Raw genomic sequence first — 16,596 nt, 5'->3', positions numbered from 1 at the left:
TACATAATAAAATAGAAATATTACTATATATACAGGGCTGTTATTTTCAAAAATGAATAGAATATAAAAATAGGGATTAAAGTTACAAAATGTCCATCAGTTCAAATATAGATTTTATTATAGTTTAATACTGGTTATATATTAGTATAAAAGAGAAAACTGGACATATATTATACAACGGAAAAATACAGAGAGGGAATGATTAATGTGATAAATAGTTTATTTTCATTACAAATTAAATATTGAAACATTTGAAATCTATCCAACCATAACCCTGAACAGATAAGAGTTAAGGTTAAAAATAAGGTCATTTTGCCATTATCTCAGGAATGTCCTCGTCTAATTATCTTTGCCAGTACATTTGTGTCTCACTAAATCAGTACACAAGTATTTTGTGCTTTTGCCTTGCCAGCTTAACTATTTACGGAAAATCACCAAATGGGTCCTCTGGGGAGCGTGAATATGACTCAGGTCAGTTCGTGACAAAGACAGACAGTCAAAGTCAAAAGGGGGAATAGGGTTTCTACAATCCCTGAACATCTGCAGTAAGATTTTGGATGTTGTTTGACATTTAGGGAAATATGCTCCTGAGAAGATAAGCAGATGAGAAAATGTGAATCTCCAGTTGCCAGTCGGTTAGTTTAGCTTAATCCTTAAAACTTGAAACAGCTAGCGTGGCTCTGTCCAAACAAAACCTGCCTTTACCAGCACCATGTTATGTCTTGGTTGTTTAATTAGTCCAAAAACCCACTGGCCACCTTACAACCGCACCCCTGTAATCCTTATAATTATCTGTGAAGGTGTTCTGCTCTGGTCTGACCTCCATCTGATCCACTAATCGCAGTATCCGTAAGGAGGCATGAAGGATGAGTGGAGGAGGAGTGGCGCAATGGAGAGAAGTGACATCATCCCCTCAAAACTTAATGGATCCAATCTGGCGGCATTTCCCCCCGGTATAAGCTACCCTGACCCCTCCACCCTGTCTGTGAAAGAAACATTATGCTATAGTCGAATTCCTCAGTTATTTCTCATCCCTCTCTCCTGCATAAAATACAGTAGGTAGCTCTTCAGTTGGAATGTTCACCACTGGAGCACCACCTCAGGAAACCGTGGATCTCCAGAGCTCTGGGTTTGTGGACTCCCGTGTTGATTCTGGCTCCGACATGGGGAGATCACAGTGAGGGCACGGTGTGTTTGATGATTAGAGCTGATGATGAATAATGAAGAAAGGAAGGAAGAAAGAGAGAGAGAGCGAGAGAGAGAGCGAGAGAGAGAGCGAGAGAGAGAGCGACAGAGAGAGTGAGAGAGGACTGTATCTGCATTCGCTCCCTGACATCATATTTGGCCACCACCGACTGTTGGTCTTCTGGCCAATGTGGCAAATATTTTCTCTCTTTTCCATAGTTGAGCATTTTTGCCTGTTTGCTTTTCCACAGGTCTCTGATGTCTGTGTAAGAGGGAGCAGGGAGGAAACTGGGACACCCAAGTTAATGTCATATCTGGAGTGACTCAAGTGCCCCTGCGTCTTTTCCCTGAGGGGAAATTTGGACATTCGTGGACATATTTGTCTTTTAGAGGGACACCGCCGCCATGTTAGATAAGGAGAATTTCCACATCGCTAGTAATTTTGCAAGCCCGTATGACTCGTAAGTGGAAAGCGGAATTTACCAGACACAAAAGACACAACACAAATACAGACATCAACGCAGATGTAGTGTGTGCAACAGAAGTTAGGACACATGAAAGGAAGTGACACATCCAAGACGAAATGGGTGGAAATATACTTCCGTCTCTCTCTGCCGTTTACCAGAAGCATGAGAGGAACAGCGGACGCCTTCTTCTGGGCTAAACCTGCCGCTCCCTGTCCAAACACTCAGCTTCCTTTGCACAGAGATGCTGAATAATGTGGTTGGCTCCGCTCAGATCACTGCCGTGTCCCAGACTCCCAGCCACATTTCAAATGACCTCACAGCACGACCGTTCTGAGCTATTTCCAACGCTACAGCTCTACCTAGAACAGGCTTTTTCTCGCCGGTTAAAATCTGGATTATTGTATCAACATATGGTTTTGATTTGTTGAACGAGGGCGGAATTGTCAAAGTGCAATGTAAGCAGCCCCCCCTGTGTACATTACCCACTACAAACGGCAAAAGGGGCTTAGGAATGGCCCGAACCTCCATACCCTAAATTACAGACTTGCAAGGCCAGGAATACTCTTAAAAAGAAGTGCCCGGTAAGGCAGAAAAAGAGGGTCTCATTGTGGGAACTGGTGGGTGCTGTGGCAGTGACCCACATCCTCTGACTCCCACCCCCTCGGCCCTGTTGCCTCCACACATCCCATTTGACCTGACCACCACCACGCAGCGCTTCAACTATCCATTCCCCCTGCTGCACCTCCACCCCCGCCACCCCTCCTCCTCTTTACCATCTTTGTTTTGATGAGACCCGGCCACAGCCCAGTGGTAATTCCCAACATTTTCCATTCATCAGAAGGGGCCTCCGACTATTCGAATTTTATTGTTCACCATGTGAATCAGCATTACCGAATTCTCATAAGGTGGGACAGGGAGGAGGAGGGAAACATCTGCTTGGAAGAGAAAGTAATAAAGTCTTACCATTGTTCCAAGTGAAACCAGAATTTCTGGATTGTGCTCTGGAAGTAATTGAAATCCCTCTGAAATTTCTAACGAAGCCAATAACAACCATTATGATGAAATGATGAAATCGGAGCAGAGCCTTTGTCAACACCTTTACATAAAAATGAATTAAACAAAGTCAGTGTCAATGAAAGTCTCTGGTGCCCATGCTGCCATGCTTGTAGTTCTTGAGAGGTACGATTTGTCAAGCAAAATTAAATTTGTGTTTGCAGATTTCCAAAGAAATCTCACAATTAAAGATTTTTTCTACACATGAGGAAGCAGTGATAGTAGAGAGGAAAAAAAGACCCATGGTGAACGATCATCTGCTTCAACTGCTCAGGTTGAAATAAGTGAAATTGGGCAGACAAGAGAAAGAGATGGAGAGTGAGGAGCTGTACTGGATGATCACTGAAAGTAAGGCACACAGCACATTTCAGTATTTCAGATTAATGGAAAAAGAAAATCATCAGATTGCATTAAGTTGGGGAAGCTACTGAAAGAGGACTTTCTGGTGTCTGACGGTGAGAACTCTCCACAGTCTGGTGTCACTGCTGTTGGGTTTCCCTGAAAATGTAACACACACTTTCCAAGAAATTTTCCTCCACGATACCACGATGCTCCATGACAAGGACGTCTGAGGATGCAGCTGAAATGACTAACGCACATCTTTAACCTTTTCAACCCTCTTGAGCAACTCTACTGTACCGTCACCAAAGACTGATCACGATCACGATCACGAATATGATGATGACTCTTTAGCTGCCATTATTTATCAGAGCTTTCTGCTTTGCCTCCTTCGCCAGCGACAGGCAGTTAATGGAGCCATTATGTTTTTGAGTTGTCCGTCCGTCCGTCCCATTCTTGTGAACACGATATCTCAAGAATGCCCAAAGTGAAGTTTGTCAAATTTAGAACATACGTTTACTTGGACTCAAAGTGGTGGTCAGAGGTCAAAGGTCATGGTCACAGTGACCTAACAAAACACGTTTTTGGTCTTGTGAACTCAACATCTCAGGAACAGCCTGAGGAAATTCCAATTTGGTTCAAATATTCACTTGGACTCAAAGATGAACAGATTCGATTTTTGTGGTCAAAGGTCAAGGTCACGGTGACCTCATATGTGTCTGAGTATATGTGAGTATGAGACTAAAGCGGTACTGGTTGGCAGTGGCATACAACCGCAACACGATCATTCTATTTAGGTTGTCAAATAAAAACAATGCACTGATAGATGTTAGATAGATAGATTACTATACAAGGACGTAAACAACATTTTTAAGTTGTCTTTTCACTGTGTGTGATGGGGCAACTATTCATACTGAAGAATCCCTTTCTCAAGAATGAACTACTTCTCCATACATGACCACTGACTTGCCAACACAACCCATGCCTCCTTAACACAAAGGCAGTTCCCTTTTCTTTTTTTTTATATAAAATTTCTGCAATTAGCTCCCTTTACCTACATCTTAGACACTGGACCTTTACTTCTGCTGCTATTTGTTGTGTTTTTCTTATTACAACAGTTTCTTCTAACATAAGGGGAAACTGGACAATTTCAACAGAGAATCAGAGTTCAATGGGTTAAATGGGTTTGCCTAAATTGTTGCTCATAAAACCACAGAGTAAAATTTCTAAATTCTGTTGTGACTTGGGGTTGATTATTCTTAAGGTCAAATGACACAACAAGGACAACGCAGCCAGAAATTAGTCACTTACAAAACAAGTCTATCCTGTGAGGAAATATTTAAACTTTCCCTTCTCATGAACTTCTTCTCATTACTTTACATTGAGCTCACCGTCTGATTACGTGTGAATGAAAAGACGCCACTATCTCTCTGTTTACGATCAAATCACAACCCAACTGTGAGTGTATCTCAGAGGAGTCATCTTTAAATATACACCTGGATCACGTCTTCTTTACTAATAATCGATCACCTCCTACCACGTCATGTTTTGGTGCTTTCACCGACCGATACGTTTCTCGGGAACTCATGAGTCACTATGTGTTATATGTGGTTGTTCAGCCCACCTGCTCAGGCATGTAGGCCTGCATGTTGTCAGAGTGAGCCTGTGTGAAGCAGAAATGCAGGAGGATTTGAAAACAGTAGTCTGGTGTGTGGTGAAAACAGAATAGCCCTGGGGAGATGTGATGATTCCCGAAAAGGAAACGGTCATCACATCCTTAATCAAATCCCCCCGTAACCACAAACACTTTCATATCCAGTCTCTTATCTGATGTTGAATCAAACCCACATGTTTGAAGGTTGTTTGTTTTCACATACTGCTGCAGGAAAGGGATGATAAATATGAGAACAATTTGACTTTTAACTATTACACCCAAAAAGTAGAATGACACTGAGTTGAGCACATACCTCTGCCATGGCCCAACAGTCCTTTTAAATTAAATGAAGCTGTACCAAATTTCTTATTGGTACCAGTACATATGCCAGAATTTTTTTCCATCGAGATCCATGAATGATTGCCTGTGAAAATGGTGAAAATGCTGAGAGAAAAAACAAACAAACAAACCTAGCCTTTTTGTTAAAGTAAAAATAAATCCTGTATCCGCACCCACATTTAATGGGTTCTTCCCTGACCCATTCTGTACCCTTCCACCAAGTTCCATCATAATCTGTTCAGGTGTATTTGTGTAATATTGCTGAAAACAATGGTTCAACAAAGGAATTTGAATCACTGTTGCTGGATACATTCAAAATAAAACTTGTTTTCGTTAAAAAAATGTATTTACTTTCTGATGGAGAAAAAAAAAACCTTTACAACTACAGCAATTGCCTAATAACAGGGTGACATGGCTAGCTCGTATACCAAAGGTAACAAAATCTGTCTTTAAAGCTCAATAATCTTATTATCATCATATCACATTGGTTGAAGCAGTTCAAAACACTGTACAATGATGATTTGATGTATTTGGGAGGTGGGTGGGAGGTTTCATAAAGTTTCTGGGAACAGCAAAGATATAGTCCACAAAATACCCCTTGCAAAGTGGTGAATTTAAAAGTATTAATACCTAAGTTGAGTATTGTTACCTATAGTCACGCTAATTAGCAGTATTGTTAGCAGTCTTTCTTCAAAGCTACCTTACTTCAATTAAGCTAATATTAGCAGGACATTTAGGATGACTTATTTAATGGTTAACTTTTTTTTATCTAATGTTTTCAAAATAGGCCTGAGCATATGAACCCTTCGGACAATAAACCTCTGGCTCGCTACAATATATTTCAATGTTAGCTTAGCCCACCTTGAACAGACACGCACTCAGTGTATGTCCGGTGCACAAAAGCTTAAAATTAGTCTGAGGATTAATTGAACTTGGCCTCACTTGTCATTTTATCCATCTCATCTGGATAAACTGGGTCTTAGAAAAGAAAAGTACCAACACAGAGCCGCAAACATTAAATGTATTATTTATTTCAAAATTTCAAAAAAGAAGCAGGTAAGGATATGACTGATGAATTAATACATTTGTAGATTTGTGAAAACACACTCAGATACATGGATAATCTAGTAAGCAGCTGATTGCAATCTGTAGAATAACAACCTGACCAACTGATCAGGTGGGAGAAGTGATCAGGTTACGACATATTCTGGTCTCACTACAAAGAGGTAGGTGAGCTTGTCATCGGGACACGGGTAGGCAAGCGTACTGTTTCCACCGACATAGGCCAGGTTGACCTTGAACTCCTGCACCTGACAGATGTACTTGCCTTCGCACAGCAGCAGCAGCTGGTTACGAAAGAGGATTTTGTTGTGGTCGTAGTTGCTGTGTGGATACAGCCTTGTCATGGGGAGCGACTTGCAGTTGAGCCCTTGGTTTGAACATTCATATTGATGGGTGAAGAGAATTGCCTGCCATTGAATCTCGTTGTCCTTAAAGATCAGGCTGTTGTGCAGAGGTGTGTTCAACCACCGGCTTTTGGATTGACCAGGGGCAGAGTCAAGAGAAATGCTCCATGGCCTGGCTGTGTAGAGCCTAGGCTTGAAGTCATCATCGTCTCCGTTGAACTGTGGGTTGGACAGAAGTTTGCTGAAGAGGAGAATGTTAAACTGAAATGCTTTCAACATGTTATCACGATACAGTCTCTTATGAGTGCCGTAAAGAGAAGAGTTGGACTCAAGCTCATACAGTTTCTCCACAGGGATCATGGGGAAACGAACGCAATTCAAGAGGTCAGCCTGGGTTTCCAAACTGATGGACTTGTTATTCTCTTTGATCCAGCTCTCTACTGTCTGGAGCAGAAAATACTCATCTGGAACCACCAGGTCTGAGCGGGCTAGGATTGATCCAATGAGCTCCACGGAAAGGTCGGCCCAGGCTGGAGATGTCGTCAGGTTTTCATAGTTCCAGGCCAGGTACTGGATGCAGTTATCCTGAAGAACCAGGTCCTCGGTCTCCTGTGCATATTTGTATATGGACACCTGAGTGTGAAACAGAGGGTCCTCTGGAAGGACTTTCGAGAACAGCCGGGCCATGCCCTCCATCAGCTGCTTCACCCCAAATCTAGAGGCCATCCAGTGGAAGCACTGCACAGAGGGCAAGGTCACATCTATCTTGCGGGTGTAAATGTACAAATTGAGAGGAAAAGTATAGAATATTTGTTAGATTTTTGAAGGACTTCTGAATGTTGAAGCAATACAAATCCTCTTAATTTCAGTATACCTAATGAAGGAGGAGAAATAGGGATTGCAAGGTTGGCTGATGTCGACAGTGATGTTAGAAATGTCCTCTGATGCGTTGAAGAGAGGGAATTGCGAGAGGATTATTTTGTGTGCGCTGATTGTTGTTTCCACCGTTTCCAGAGTACCGTCCTCCCGTCTGTTTCCAGTGGGGCTGTTGACCAAGATCAGGAAGTCACTGCCGGTTTTGCTGTCAAATATTTTTCCGAAGTCACCAGACAGATTGAAACTGTGGTCCAGCAAGTGTCTAGAATCACCGGTGGTGGAATCAGTGCCTGGAATCACAAATCATTGGGATGAAGATTTAATTTAAAGATGAGCATGAAGAACTGAGGTCAGACATTATCTATTTTTGCTGAATCAGTGCCGTAGAAGTTTCACTACCTACTTTCTGTTTCACAAATTATTCCAACATCCTCTTTGTGGGTGCAGTCAGTTACTCCCCAGCCTTTGAATCCACAAGTAAACAGATGAGTCTCTGTTCCTTTACAGTTAATATCATCCAGCCAGATGGGTCCAGACGCTGTGCGATGTGAAATTAAAGAGAATCCATTTGTTACTCGTTATGTCAACAAACAGCACATACAGAGGGCCTCAAATCACAATTCCTCACTCATAACAATAATTTCACTGCCCTCTGCTGGGGGATAAATGGAAGTAAAGGGCACCTTCTCCGTAGTCTTTGCCGATGACAACAGACTTTGCCCCGGAGAAGTGGAGCTGACGACACACCACCTGGGCCTCAGCCATGTCCCAGCCGTCGTCACACACTGTTCCCCATTTGCCTTCATGGAAGACCTCCACGCGTCCCTCCGAAACGCTCTGAGAGCCAAACAGTCTCAGGTCACCTTCCTGCTGCTCGGCCATCCTCCCTGTGTGCAAACACAGGTCATATTCACCAAGGCCCCAAGGTCTCAAATGAGCAAGGTCAAAATGTGTAGCTTAATGTGGCCCTTGCAGAATATAATCAGTGTTAGCCTTTTTCCATCATTAATTTACTTGTTAGTTTTTATACAAACGATGATGAAGTGTATGAGGTGACTCACGGAACAGGTTGAAACGGGTCGCACTTCCAGGGACATGAGGAAGTAGCAGAATCCAAAGAGTGCATATGTTTCGAAGCGTCAGCATTTCTACTCACCACTGCAGGACTCTAATAGACGACAAAAAGGACTGCGTGAGAGATGTGCTCTCGTTTCTGTCTTTAACATTCTAAAATTATTATTCTGCTTAATGGTTATGTGGTGCAGGGAGTATATAATTAGTTTTTGGCTTTAAAAGAAGCCACTGTTGCAATCATTAAATTCAATGTCAAATATGGTTGAAAATGGCTATACTTAAGTAAGGCTCTCACAACATCAGATTCCCCTTCACAATTATCATGGCAAATGAATTATGAATATATATATAAAATATAATAGGTTAGACAATTTAGCTATTTGGAGCAGCTTTTTTTTGTTTGTGAGAATGAATGAAGTTTCCTTGGAGTTATCGGTTCCTGGCGGAGTCGTCTGGCTCGGCCATCGACAGCAGGTCCACCTACAGCAGATAGGCTTCAACAGTCTTCATTACCAATTGGACTGCACCACCTCCCTCATAATCACTGGGAGGTACATTGTTTTGTTATTTAGATTTTTGGCTGTTAATCTTTTGACTCTGGTTTTGATATTGATGTTTAATTATTGTTCATTAGTTAATATTAGAGAGCATTTGACCGGCATGTTTTGTGGTTGCTGTAGTTTGTTTAAACGTTAGTATGTCTTAATCTATCCCCCTTTGTGTTTGACTGGCCCGATCAGCCACTATATATATTTCCCTTTTGTCTCAGTTGAGGTCAGTTTGTATAACAAATTAAAATTACATAAGTTAATGATAATGCTACACATCAATCAATTATTTATCTGATATCATAATAAGTGCATTATTAACATAGATATTTTTTTATATCACGGTTGTCGTTATTGTGACACCCTGAAATGATGCTTAGAAGAAAACCCCTTGGATATTAAGGAAGCCACATTACCTTCTTCTTCTTCTCTGTTCTCCTCAGCTGTCTTGTTTAAAGTGTGTGGTACAAGCATCACCTCTTTATGTCCTTCTAAAAACAAGGGGGGTTAGAGCTTCACTTCTCCAATTCTGCTGCTTTCCCTAAGTTTCGTTCCCCCCCCCAAAAAAAACAGGGTGTTGCAAAACTGTTTTTTGTCCAAACAAAACCGAACACTGGTCTTTGTTTAACCAGCCATGTAGCAAAGAGGATCCAAAATATGAATTATATAACAAGAACTCAGAAAAGAGGAATCAAGAATTTACTTAGTCAGCACACCCTCCAGACAAAAAACACATTACATACATTGTAATTCTAATTTCCTCAAATCCTTCAAATGATGTAGATTTTTGTTTTTTTACGAAGAATAAAAACAGGCTTTCAGTGATTTCCCCTGACAATATTAATGTTTGATGTGTACAGAGTGATGCAGTTCGACATGGAGCAAAGGGGGAAATGACCTTTGACCTTTTCAGAGTGTAAAGTATGTGCATAAAAATGTATACCAATCACAGTCTGATAAATCAATCGTTAGTACATTCATTATAAGAAAGGCTACAGTAATGTTGAGGAAGGAGATGATGCACCATGAAAAATGCTGGTATTGTTCGGTCTGACGGACACTTTCTCTGAAGCCACAGCGGGACCACGCTTCACAGTCTCAGCTCGCGTGTTCTCCTCCTCGCACTGAAGAGGATCCTCTAAGGGTCTGACTTGTGTCTTTTGCAAACTTAATGAGTAAGCAGCGAGTGCATTAACTTCAACAGTGACTGGCTTGTAAACAAAATAGAACTACAGTGCAATGGCCTCAAGACCGAGTGTCCGAGTTCCTTTATATGAACTCCAAGCCTTCATACTTCACGTCGCCAATCTTGGTTTCAGGTAAAAGGATGCGTCCGTCAAGCGTGAAGGCCATGATGTACGTGGCCACCTTTCCAGCGTCCTCCTCCGACTTGAGCGCCACAATGATCTTGTCGTCTGTGTTGGGGACGAACTTGAAGGAGGAGAAACCGTGAGTGGGGTTGAGAGGACCCACCCGAGCCACCACGATGTCTTTGAAATCTGGCGAGCAGCTGAGGGCAAGGTTCGTGGCGCGACGCTCGTCCGCCGTCTCTTCGTAGCGGTCCATGCTGGCACGGCGGGGGAGGAAAAACCAGCGCTGAAGGGTGTCGCTCCACGACGCTGACTCGTGGATGAGATAGCCTGCAGAGATTGAGAGGGATGCAGTGAAGGGTAAAGCATAGAAAAGAGAAATGGAAGCAAATGTACGTAAGACCAGATTTACATCCTCACCTGGAGGCTCTATCCCTGCAGCGGACTTCAGAGATTTGTACCTGGGGACCCAGTTCTGGTGTTGCACGTCCCCTCTGAAGCCAACTACTTTTACCCATTCTGGGTTGTTGTTGACGAACTCGCCCTCAGTGGTGGTCCACTCCTTCCCCAGACCACCGACGTACAGGTGCTCGTCTTTCACTGCCAGCCACTCAGCTTTGAACCCTATCAGGAGAAAGTAACAGCACCGATATACTCATGTAAAAATACTGTTATTATGCACCAGTTATGTGAAACAAGCTCCCAGAGAACGTCAGGCGACAGTGGTACAACTCTCAGTTCTTTTAAATCAATGCTGACGACATCCTGTTCTCCATTACACTGTACTATTACTATTATATTTTTAATGCCAAACATTTTTATTTAATTCTAAAAGCTTTTTTTCTATTGTGTTATGTGGCTTTTAAAATTTGTCACAATGAATTTTATATGTTTGATGTGGAGCACTTCCATCTGAAAGGGAAACCTCTCATACAACTCATCGACATCTGAAACATGTCATGAATCTCTAACCTGACACTTTAGTTAAGTAAGAAGTCACTGGTTAGCATACATGCTGACCTTTGGCAACGCTGCCATCGCCGTCAGGTAAGATGACCCAGGGCACAGCTTTGTCGCCATCGATGTGGTAGACCACGCCCGTTCTGTCATCGACGCTGTACAGCTTCCCGTTGAACACCACCAGCTCAGACAGCTCCATACCCCTGCCTTTCTCTGACAAGTGGCTTTCCAGCACCACCATGTCCGCGTCCCAATCAATCGCCACCTTGTTGCCACTATCGGACACCAGCAGGTACCCCCGCCGCAAGTAGCTGAACCACGTCAGCTTCTTGTCACTACGGGAGTTTGTGTCCAGGTCAGCGATGACCCCAATGCGGTAGCGGGTGCCCTGCGGCGTGCTCTCAGGCAGACTGAGAGGGTAGGTGTCATTATAATGGCCATCGGACTGCCAGTTGTCACCGTGCGTGGCTCTCCAGCTGTACGACTTGTAGTGGCGGGAGCGAAAGCCTGAGCTCAAGTTCATGAAGAGCAGCAGGAGTAACGAGAGGGCGAAAGCCACGGCCACGATGGGCTTCCACTTGAGGCGGAAACGAGGGTCAGTGGTGTTGGCCATAGAAGTCAGAACGGGGAGGCCTCCTACGGAGATTCGCAAGGAGTTCATAGGCTCATTCTGCTCCAGTCGAGTGTAGCCTGGGGGAGCAGACATGGAAGACAGAGGCCTGGAATGACCTAAAGAAAAGAAGAGAAAGAGAGATGAGTCATATCCACTTGCAGATCACTAAAGAGAGGAGGAGCTACGGCCTTATCTGTGGTGTTCACTCATTCAAAGTTTGACTAAAGCTTCTTTCAGACATGCACTGAACTGGAGTCAGTTGCTTGGGGCATTCTCTGGAGATCTCTGGAAATCTCCAGAGACTGTCCAAGTGAGGAATATGTCTGGAAAATTCACCATGAGCGAGAGGATGAGTCAATGACGTTTCTAACAGGTGAAAGAAGCACAACAAAATGATGATTCAAACTTCTCCAGATAAAAAGGAGGAGCAGAACACGTAAGAGATGCCAAAGAAAATTATGGATACAATGTTTCACTTCTAAAAGCAAGAAAGTATTATGTCTTCTTTTTAAAGTTACAGTCTCTTTTTATATCAGGAATAAGCAACAGTAAATTGAGCTGAAGGCTGACGAGCTATTTCACTTGGCAGGAAATAGCTGTTCCACCTGCTTTTACCTTGTGAGTGAAGCTCGACAGAAGGGCTTGGTCTGAATATTTCTTAATTCTGCTGCTCAACATGAGAACTGAGGAAAAACAGTCTTTGAAAAATAAGCTGCCTTTAAACCACAAAATCAGTCACATTTAGATAATAAACCCAATCTTACTCACGTACTCTCCATCCGTGTTCACCTGAAATGAAGTCTGTTCTCCTGACAGCAGGCAGATCACTCCTTTACAGCTGTATTCTATGTCACTAAATAGTTCCTGGTAGGCGCTCACACAAGTGAGTGCATGCAAGGTTAAATATTATGTGGAGAAGAAAGAAGTGGCCCGGTGTCAGGTTGGGTGAATATCATGTGGCCTCTGGAGAGGCTTGTCAACATGGAGGATGGGAGGAGCAAGCTCAACAATGGATGGTGAACAGGTGGAGCAGGATATACATGGTGATATAAATACAGATGGCTGATGTGGCCCCAGCTACTGTCACAAATCAAAAAGCTGAATTTGCGATCAAACAAAAATGGCTCTAGTCGTAGCCTTATCTAATACAGAACTTTATACCCTGAGCTTAAATGATTAGTTAATAGCAGAAGAAGTTTCTAGCTTTATAAATGGTACACATTACATTTCCTACTTTTCTGTATCTTATATGACAGAAAGTGAACTATTTTATACATCTTAATATCGGAGGATGTTTTCATTTATATTTTCAATGGGGTCTAATGTCTAATGTTAAACAGATCAAATGATTAATGGAAAATAATTAAAAGAATAATCAATAAGGAAAATAATCAACAATCATGATTTTACATAGCTGAAGAAAATGATGTTCAGAAGTAGATTCTTCATTCTAGTACATAAGAGGTGGAGAGGAGGAATATTTATTTATTTATATGATGTTTCTACATAAAGTTAAAATAAAAACTAATGAGACATTTAAGTTAAATCGTCACTGTGCTGCGGGTCACAGTCAGGCTCTGTGGTCTTTAACTCTGTGTCATTCGCTTGCAGCTAAATTCCTCTAAACGTGGCCTCGGGAGCGTCACACACACTGTGGCCTGAACACGGCTGCGTTTCTCTATAAGCAGGGCAGCGAGTGAAAGAGTCTTTCATGAGCGAGGGCCCAGAGCCAAACAAAACAGCCCATTATGACAACATCAGGGCCCACACACTCTTGGCAAGAAAACCATCCTTCTCTGAAATGCACCACCAAGTTGCTTTTTAGTTATTTAGCTAAAAACACTTCTTAGAGTCCCACAGCAACAGAATCCGATTTGAAACTTTAATTTACTAAACCGGCTTACCTCTTCCTCTCCTCCGACCAGAACGCTGAGCCGGCATCATCAGATCTACCTCCACGACCAACTTGAGCTCTAATGTCTCTTCCTGCTCATTGTTTGTGGTGCAACCATGACAAGGGCTTGTACTAGAGCTAGTGAACTTTAACTAGACTTGGAGGATTACGATTCAGTCCAAAGGGGCAAATCTTGCAGGAGGCCAACCCGGTTCACCAGGTTGTCATTCGTCTTAGCGACTTCTCGGAGTGGCCGGGCACCAGAGGTCAGGAAAACATTTGCACAATAACTCCACCTGCTTTAAAGGTGAAAAGCCTCAAATGCTGCAGGGTGAATAGTTGAGAGGAAAACCTGTGGCCGCTACAACGACTCGATCACTGCATAACAGGGGTGTTCCTGTGATGCAATGAGCCTCAGAGTGCTCTGACTGGACCAAGGCCAGAGATCGGCCTGATAACGGCGGCAGAGCATTGAACGCTGGGGCCACAGAAACCCACACTTACTCTGACTCTTAGTAGCATTAACTGCAGAAATCATCCAACAAGACACTTGAGACATTCTCAGTAGAGCCCAACCGCCTTATTGGTTGGCCGATAAAAATCAATATAAGACGTATTTGTGTTTATGTTTGCTGAATGAGCAATTCAGAAAAAAACTTACATTCATTATTTTCTTTATTCAAGTTCTGTTCTATTTGGTTTGATTTATAGTTATTTATTATAAAGTTTCTGGTTAAATTGTTCAAAAAATGTTTTTGTAAAAAAAAAAAAAAATGTATCAAGCCTCAACCTCTCAATTTCCCAAAATATCAAGCCTACATTTGATATACGGGTTTGATAACATTTTAGGAATCATAACCAAATATATATATATACAATATATTGTTAACACTATATTCAGTACCCTAATATTGCTATCAGCATTAATCCCCAAAAATGTATTGTTTCATATGCATCTATTAGAATGTAATGTGTCCACTTGTTACTCTCTGTACCACTGGGACACTTCATTTCATTTCACAGTGCAATGACAACAAAGGCTTTGATTTGAATATCGGTCGGGCAAACTCTCTGAGTCAAATCGTTTGATTTCAATATACTTCAGGTCGCTCTGTGAAAACCTACTTCAGTCTTACATGCTGCATTTACAAAGTTCACATTGACACTTAGGTATTAATTTAGCCATTAACCCACTGGTTTCATGCTGAGGCTGTAGTTTGCATTACACTGGGAGGTGTTTCTAATGTTGTGCCCAACCCATTGACAAACATGAAGGCAGAAGAAGATAAGGAGCAGCTCTCTGTGGAGTCTGGTGAAACAGCTTCTACTACAACCTCATAAATAATCCTGTATAGGATTTAATATCAATAAGTCCTGTTTCATTAGATCATTAAGGCCAGAGCAGTCAGTTATTAAATCACTAGATATTTATAACAGTATTGTAATCTTAAACGATATACTCTGATCCTATACTAATCAATAACTCTAATGAAAACTGAATTGTAGTAACGAGTCATTCTTAACAGGGAGAATTTACAGGGGTGAAAATGTCGAGTGTTTCTGCTTTGAGGTCCCTGAAGGAGGACATCTGGGTGGTGGGCCCCAAGGGAAGAAGATCAAAGAGACACGAGAGAGAGTGTGTGTGTGTGTGTGTGTGTGTCCTGTGTACTTGTTTTTATTGCCTATTTAGGACTTTCTCCAGCATAAACACTGACCTTGTTCAGACCAGTAGACCTCATGGGGACCAAAGCCCGGTCTTTATGAGGCCAAACTTAACTTCTGAAATCCTGGTTAAGTTTAGGGATAAAGTGTGAATTGGTCATGGTTAATTTTAAGGATAAGATTTTAGGTTAGGCTGTCCACAATGAATGGAAGTCAATTCAAAGACCTAAAAAGAAAAGCCTGTGCCACACCTGTGTGTGTGTGTGTGTGTGTGTGTGTGTGTGTGTGTGTGTGTGTGTGAGGCCCATAAATAGTTCACATTTAGCTGTAAGGCAACATTTGCACATCAAGGACCCCAAACAGATGTGTGTTACACTGAGAACCTGATTGTTCATGTGTTTTTGTCCAGAGATATTTAAGTATCTGTCATTTAGCTGCAGACCCTCAGAGGCCCCAGAAGGGCCCCTGGGACTCTAGTACTACTGCTCTACTCTTCTATCTCTCCTCTACAGCCACACACATACATGCAAGTGGTACGTGTGTGTTTGACTGATAGCTGATGTCCCAGGATCACAGAGGTTAACACCCACACACACACACAAGTGGGATGTTTGTGTATGCGTTGAATGTGTGTGTTAGCTGATGTCCCTGCCCTGCAAGCATCATAGAGGTTCGCGCGCGCGACACACACACACACACACACACACACACACACACACACACACACACACACACACACACACACACGGGATGTTTGTGTATGTGTTTAATGTGTGTTTTAGCTGATGTCCCTGCCCTGCCAGCAGCACAGAGGTTAACACACACACGCGCGCGCGTGCACACACAAAAGTGGGACGTTCGTGTAGGTGTGTGTGTTGAGTGTGTGTGTTAGCTGGTGTCCCTGCCCTGCCAGCAGCACAGAGGTTAACACACACACGCACACACACACGCATGCCATCACAGATCTCAGGGAGCAGAATCACTCACTCACCGCAGATGTTCGATGTTGCTCCTCGGCTCACATGTCAGTATTCCTCCGCCTCGGCTCCTTATTCCTCCGCTGAGTCGTTCAGCAGAGACGCGATCATTACTTCCTGTATACCGATGACGACGGCATCGTGCACTGCCTGCGCGCGCCCTGGATACTAGAGGCTCTGTGGAACGCTGCCTTCGCGTGCACTCGGGAATATGACGACTGCAAACCGTAGACTTTAGA

The 16,596-nt window shown here is 42.8% G+C and overlaps 2 protein-coding genes across 6 annotated transcripts; both read right to left on the bottom strand.

Moving 5' to 3' along the window:
* Positions 1-6,047: 6,047 nt before the first annotated feature.
* On the bottom strand, positions 6,048-9,507 carry LOC118123084 (galectin-3-binding protein A). The gene is made up of 6 exons (XM_035180202.2): positions 9,358-9,507; positions 8,381-8,487; positions 8,003-8,206; positions 7,723-7,857; positions 7,318-7,609; positions 6,048-7,227 (listed from the first exon to the last, which is right to left on the bottom strand). Exons 2-6 carry the CDS (start codon positions 8,463-8,465, stop codon positions 6,228-6,230), a joined length of 1,716 nt encoding a protein of 571 aa, XP_035036093.2. The 5' UTR covers positions 8,466-8,487; positions 9,358-9,507; the 3' UTR covers positions 6,048-6,227.
* Positions 9,508-9,626: 119 nt separating this feature from the next.
* Positions 9,627-16,525, bottom strand: cant1a (calcium activated nucleotidase 1a). Of its 5 annotated transcripts, none has more exons than XM_035180206.1 (4): positions 16,368-16,525; positions 11,272-11,940; positions 10,672-10,875; positions 9,627-10,581 (listed from the first exon to the last, which is right to left on the bottom strand). In XM_035180206.1, exons 2-4 carry the CDS (start codon positions 11,915-11,917, stop codon positions 10,211-10,213), a joined length of 1,221 nt encoding a protein of 406 aa, XP_035036097.1. In that variant the 5' UTR covers positions 11,918-11,940; positions 16,368-16,525; the 3' UTR covers positions 9,627-10,210. The 5 variants fall into 5 exon arrangements, with proteins under 5 accessions (XP_035036097.1, XP_035036096.1, XP_035036099.1 ...); XM_035180205.1 differs by having other exon boundaries at positions 16,372-16,525; XM_035180208.1 differs by lacking the exon at positions 16,368-16,525 and adding an exon at positions 12,589-13,700.
* Between the last annotated feature and the right edge of the window lie 71 nt (positions 16,526-16,596).

This window comes from Hippoglossus stenolepis, chromosome 16 (assembly GCF_022539355.2).
Source record: "Hippoglossus stenolepis isolate QCI-W04-F060 chromosome 16, HSTE1.2, whole genome shotgun sequence".
NCBI lineage: Eukaryota > Metazoa > Chordata > Actinopteri > Pleuronectiformes > Pleuronectidae > Hippoglossus > Hippoglossus stenolepis.
This window is presented reverse-complemented; position numbering and strand designations above follow the sequence as displayed.

Bases quoted from the DNA above. Each gene is read 5' to 3' on its own strand.
- LOC118123084 (XM_035180202.2), bottom strand. From the start codon at position 8,465: ATGCTGACGCTTCGAAACATATGCACTCTTTGGATTCTGCTACTTCCT. The intron at 7,610-7,722 runs GTAGGTAGTGAA...TTGTGATTCCAG, and splicing joins AATAATTTGTGAAACAGAAA to GCACTGATTCCACCACCGGT. The intron at 7,228-7,317 runs GTATACTGAAAT...TCCTCTCAATTT, and splicing joins TATTTCTCCTCCTTCATTAG to GTACATTTACACCCGCAAGA.
- cant1a (XM_035180203.1), bottom strand. The intron at 10,876-11,271 runs GTCAGCATGTAT...TTCTCCTGATAG, and splicing joins CGATGGCAGCGTTGCCAAAG to GGTTCAAAGCTGAGTGGCTG. The intron at 10,582-10,671 runs GTGAGGATGTAA...CAATCTCTGCAG, and splicing joins TGCAGGGATAGAGCCTCCAG to GCTATCTCATCCACGAGTCA.